At 37.1% G+C, this 6000-nt stretch overlaps 1 protein-coding gene across 1 annotated transcript in view; it reads right to left on the bottom strand.

Annotated features, from left to right (window-relative positions):
- Positions 1–6000, bottom strand: part of LOC107284902 (dynein heavy chain 7, axonemal) — a gene marked incomplete at its 3' end in the record, with an annotated part of 70128 nt that overhangs the window by 62562 nt on the left and 1566 nt on the right. The window contains exons 4-6 of the mRNA XM_015813027.1: positions 5712–5892; positions 4769–4841; positions 1491–1616 (exon numbers count right to left, since the gene is read on the bottom strand). Of these exons, the coding sequence (XP_015668513.1) occupies positions 1491–1616; positions 4769–4841; positions 5712–5892 (380 nt within the window). The remainder of the gene's footprint in view (positions 1–1490; positions 1617–4768; positions 4842–5711; positions 5893–6000) is intronic.

Genomic DNA, 6000 nt, shown 5'->3' with positions numbered 1-6000 from the left:
ATATATATATATATGTTCAAAGTCAGTCAATAGACGTGAGCACCAGGGAATACAATAAATAATTTAATAATAGTAATTTAGAGAAAAAAGTTCTTAAGAATATTAAAAACCTTTAAAACACATAGAAATCAATAGAAGTGCCTAGCTTTCGTCGGCATCTACCGACATCTTCAGGGCTTAGAATGCTGGTCAATGGGAAAGTCCCTTTATAGGTTTAATTGGGGCGTGTGCACGACTCTTCGATCTCGTCACTGGGCCGGTTATACTAGAATGTACTCCAGGCACCGAGTTCTTACTAGTAGTTGTCCTTCCCACACAATCCGTATCAGTGTAAGTAATAGCAGGGGATGTCCTTTCTTGGAGGTTTAGCGCGGGTAAACATGGCTTGAATTTAAACATCACTCAGCTTCTGATGAAGGAGACTGAATACTGAATGTGGGAAGACCCCTCCCTCTCTTTTGGCCTTCCACGTGAAAACATGGCACTGCAACCTTCCTAGGGCACAGAGAGGAGCATGCAGCCATGGGAGGGACTAGAGCAGGGGTCCCCAACTCTGCTCTCTTTACACTAAGCCATAAATTATGTCTTACAAACTGCAGTGGTTGAGTTTATGCACCGCATTAACCCAAAACCAAATAAATCAAATTATGGCTTTGTGCTACCTCCCAAGTATGATCATGAATCAGTTCTATGTAGTAAATTGGTTAATTCAGTTTGGATGCCTGACTCCAATCAACTCTGGTCAGCTCACAATAAACAATTCAATGCTGTTTAGTCCTAAGGACTGCATTCCATGGACATCCTTAATAGCTATAATGATATCCAAATTATATCATATGCATTGTGAGGCCATCACACAAATGACTGAATTATGTGCTTGCATTGTGATATTTGATGCAAGTAGGTAAGTCATTCCATTTTTTTGATGAAATCATAATATACATAATTTCCCCTGCTGTGGATGTCACTACTACAGTGGGCTTGAACTTTTTCTGGGTTAAAACTTAATGAGGCAGGCAAAGAAAAGTTGATAGGTAGGTAGGTAGGTAGGTAGGTAGGTAGATAGGTAGGAAGGAAGGAAGGAAGGAAGGAAGGAAGGAAGGAAGGAAGGAAGGAAGGAAGGAAGGAAGGAAGGAAACCTGCCCAAATGTATTTCCATGGATAAATGGATAGAATAAATTCAGTGGTGGGATTCAAATATGTGAACAACCGGTTCTCTGTGTGGATGCCGCTTCCGGAAGTCCATTCTGGGCCTGGACAACAAAAAATTAGCTACCAGTTCTACCAAACTGGTGCGAACTGGCTGAATCCCGCCACTGGATAAATTGCATGTATATATTCTTCACTTTCACTGATGAAATATAAAACTCATACCAGCTTCTTCTCATTTGATTATCTGCCACATAGCTGCACTTTAACTGCCAGAATTCTGGTAGCCAAATTTCATACCTGTGAAGGTGCCCTGCTTATGCATTGAAAATATTGCTTACTTAAAAGTTGTTTGCCAGAGATCTAGAACAGCCATCATTGTGGGATTCACTGCATACAAATTTTCTTTTATATAATTGCGAGCTGCAATGTAGGACTTATTCCAAGGTTTTGGCACTACTTCCATTCTAAAGAAAAAGAAAACAAAATAAAAATCAGTACTATAATCCTAGAAGACAATTGCAGTGTCAAAGGATCTATTCTATATTGGTGAGTTTTAAATTTCAAGTAAAGCCAATGCATTACCTTGTTAGACATTGAACAGGCTATTCTAACCACAACAAATATAAGGAAAGGAGATTGTTGAAATTCCTTTTTAAGTCAAAATCCCTCTTGGATCACACTTGGTATGATAGTTACACAAAACAAGTCATGGAAATATATTAATCAGAGGCATGATATACACAATCCCATCTCCTTATATGCATGTTGCAGACTGTACAACAGCTTTCCTATATTTGAAATCACGAAGTTGGGCAGTTTTCACCCTAGGTTTTTCAGCAATGACCATCCAGAGACTTCAGATATTTGAAAAGTGCCAGATTGAGGAAAGCTGCTCAACAATGTAAAGGTTTCCTGTAGAATTCAACTGAGCTTTTACATTTTCTCTCTGCTTATAGCCTACTCAATGATTACCTTCATTTATTTATATGCTGCTTTTCCATCATGACTCTGAAGGAAACTTCTCAAAAGAACATCATACTTGAACATCATACTTACCCATTAATACATAATACACTTAACTACTAATAATCAACGGCCTCAAACAAAATTCAACTAGCAATCCAATATATAATTGTAAAATAAATTTAGGATTACAATAAGTTGCAACTCATTCACCATCTCATACTAACTTCATACATAATTGTCTAACATTAAGACTAAGGAAAAGAAAAGCAGCTCAAGCACCAGTCATGCTGTTTCCATGGATCTGGTTTGAATCCAATTAGAGGTTTTTATATTGGGCTTTCTCTGTAATCAAGATTAGAGCAAGCAAACTCTTGGAACAGAAGAACATTTGATATCTTGAGGACATCTGGTAATACACTCCCAAAATGGCTGCCTCACAATCTACTTTCTTATGAAATATTTGCAAGAGTGGACATGGCTAGTCAAAAACCATCAATTGACTAGAAAACAATTTAGATTCCCAAAATAGTTTCCACCATCACAGTGGAACATTGTGTGATCCAGCAAATAAATGATTGCTTTGCAACTCACCAGTATGTTGATTTCCTTAAAATCATATTTTAAAAATAGTCAGTGGGGAGTCTGGTTGATAATAAGGGAAATAACAAGGGAAATATCTACACCCAACTTAGTACCAGAAAACCTAAGCCTTCATCCCAGCAAAGAGAAATGCTAGGGGAGAAGCACTGATGGAAAATCCTGTTGGTAATGCCTCTATATAGTCTGGCTACTAATTTTGGATTGTTGGATTGTCTCTCATAAAGACACCCAACAGATGAGTTCCACATGCCTGAATGTTTCTGAAAAAGCAAGGAAAAGAAGATAATGGGCTGCCTGGTGTGTAATAATACATGAAAAGGGGAATGCCCTTTTTATGTATTATTACTCACATCATAAAATATATAACTGCCAGTTTGTTTTCTTGGGGGAAAAAATCTGTTGCTGTTAATAAAACGCAAACTAGAATTCTCAAAGGTTTATGATTCTGTTCTCTTATTGTATGCATATTTAGTTTATTATATTTGTCAAATTAGACCCATCCCACAGAGAGACACTGGGTGATATACAGTTAAAAGTTAAATGTATACTTGACTTAACATGCCCTGATTTCAACTTCAATCAACATAGTATCTCTATTTTGTTTCATTTTGCAACAACAATCCTTGTAGTATTCAATACAAAATTAACTAAAGGGGTGGTATTTTTGCCATTTTTGGAAAAAACAGCAGGGAGGGGGGAGGGAGGGAGGGAGGGAGGGAGGGAAGGAAGGAAGGAAGGAAGGAAGGAAGGAAGGAAGGAAGGAAGGAAGGAAGGAAGGAAGGAAGGAAGGAAGGAAGGAAGGAGGGAGGGAAGGAAGGAAGGAAGGAAGGAAGGAAGGAAGGAATTTTTTAATAGATTCTTAAAACATTGTAATTAAGCATATAGCATTCTGAGTTCTGGGTGAAAGCTACTTGCTTCTTAAAAAATCTGAACTACATACTTTTGCCTTATGAATGTTGTTTACAAATACATGAATCAAAGGTTAATTGGCATCTAGACTTAATTGGCATTTAGTATGAGTCACTAAAGTGTTACTCAGTCTGGAATTAGAATAGGAATTCATATATCTTACCTGATCACTGCAGCACAGTCTAAGATTCCTTAGAGGAGAAAATTACATTGGCCTGGCACGGTCTTGTGTTCTCCTTTATAACATCAAAGTCTACAGATTCTCTGAACTTAGTAAGTCGATGAGACTTCAGAGAAGGCCAGTTTCTTTAGTAAACTTGGATGGAAGTGTAATTGCATTGGGACTTTAAGCCTTTAGTGCAGGGGTAGTCAACCTTGGCTCTTTTATGACTCGTGGACTTCAACTCCCAGAATTCCTGAGCCAGCTATGCTGGCTCAGGAATTCTGGGAGTTGAAGTCCACGAGTCATAAAAGAGCCAAGGTTGACTACCCCTGCTTTAGTGATAATGATAGTTAAGCACTAGGCTCACTACGGTTCCAAGTTTACTATTTTCGACTGTTTGTTGATTAGAACAGGTTACAGTATTGTTATTGCTATCAAATATTTGGTCTAATATAACCTGTCATATTTTTTCTAATCAACAATATCATCTTTTGATTCAGCAATCTTCCTTAAATTGTTCAGAAATCGAGTTTTTAACCTCTCCATATTACTGTCTGCTGACCAAGGATACACCAGAACATGTTACGCATGTAAAAAAAAAGACCCCCAGATTCAACCTCACACCTCTGATTAAACAATCGGAAGTAGGTGGACGGAAAAAGATTCCACTTGAGATTTTCGCAATCTCCTGATAAGTAGAATAGGCAGCTGTGAATCAAGTGAACAAAAACCTACTTTTATTTTATGTATATATTTTTACTTATTGGTTTTTCAAATTTCTGGACCAACCATCTCCCTCACGGAAGGAAGGACTTTAAAAGGCTGTCCTATGCATGATGACATGGAAGCAAGACATGCAGCGTTCACTGGGGCCTATTCTAGTTATGCAGAAGAGTGCGTTCTTACCCAACCGCTTCAAGTATTTTGCCTGTGATACAATACTTTGCAGACTAAGATGTTGAAATAGCATTTTCTTACTCTTGACGATGAGGTGGAAGAACTTGCTTCTTGGCTTCCTCCTTTTCCCTGGGATCTCTTAAAACAAAGTCAACTAAAAAAAGGTATTAAAAGAAACAGACCAGAACACAAATGAGCTCAGCAGAGCATAAAAACAGCCAAAGGAATTGAACCAATTATTTTTAAAGACTTCAAAAGTGTTATGTAGGAAAAGCTGAAAACATGTGACACAAAAAAAACAAAAGTTTATTTCTGAATGTTTTTCAGAAATAGCTACAAAAAGGGCTGAAGTAGCAAAATAAAATAAAATAAAATAATAATAAAATAAAATCTGTCAGTTAAAAAAAATACTAACACTGCAATCTATTGATGCTTACTTAGAAATAAGTTTCACAGTGCCTTAATAAGTGGTAAGAATTGCCAACAAAGAAATAAAAGTTAAGTTCACAAAGTTTTTCCAAAGAAAACCTGTTTGTTTATGTATTTTAACTGAATATATATGCCTGCTTCCAAGACATTTTTTACCAACAATAATATCCATTTAGAGGTACAGATAACTCTACTCAGAGTTATCGTTCTATAGGCTAAAATAGTGATTTTTTTTTTCAAACTTCCAATCGTGAGGAAGGAATCCATTCCCAAAGCCATTATATGGAAGAGGAATTCTGTAAGATGCCAAAGAAAACTTATGTAAGAAAATGGGAAAATGGCATTTCCCGGAAAATGAGCATCCTAATCCTCCAATGCTTTGCCATTACATGGGGATGGTCAGTAATAGTTTGAAGCTGGTGGAAACCAAAAGTGAAAAGCTTTCCTGGAATGTTGGTCCATCATATTTTAATTGATGCTGCTGAGGAAGTATAGGGGTCTCCAGAATATTGTATGAAAGTAACTGGGTAAAAAAAAGTATAATACCATGCCTGCATTTCTGATTCAGTTAATAACAAATAAATTATTTCCATACCTATTGCTTTCTTTACACTAAGAAGATAGTCCTCTCTCATTTCATCTGAGAGTGTGTAGATACTTTCACTGAGTACCTTCAAATGTTTGGGTACTAGAGCTAAGACATTTTCCAGCCATGAGTCGTCCATTGGGGCCACATGTTCTGTATCTATTCCATGGCGAATGTAATAGTAATATTTCTGCAAAATTAGAAAAGCACAGCAGTGGCATATAAGGGTGAGTTCCATTTGAATTCCACATTACGCCTGGTTTTAATGATGCGGATTTGGAACCCAAAGAAGGAAAAC

Source organism: Protobothrops mucrosquamatus, unplaced genomic scaffold (genome assembly GCF_001527695.2).
Source record: "Protobothrops mucrosquamatus isolate PMUCROS unplaced genomic scaffold, P.Mucros_1.0 scaffold129, whole genome shotgun sequence".
NCBI lineage: Eukaryota > Metazoa > Chordata > Lepidosauria > Squamata > Viperidae > Protobothrops > Protobothrops mucrosquamatus.
Note: the sequence above shows the minus strand (reverse complement) of the source record. Positions and strands in the feature narration are given on the sequence as shown.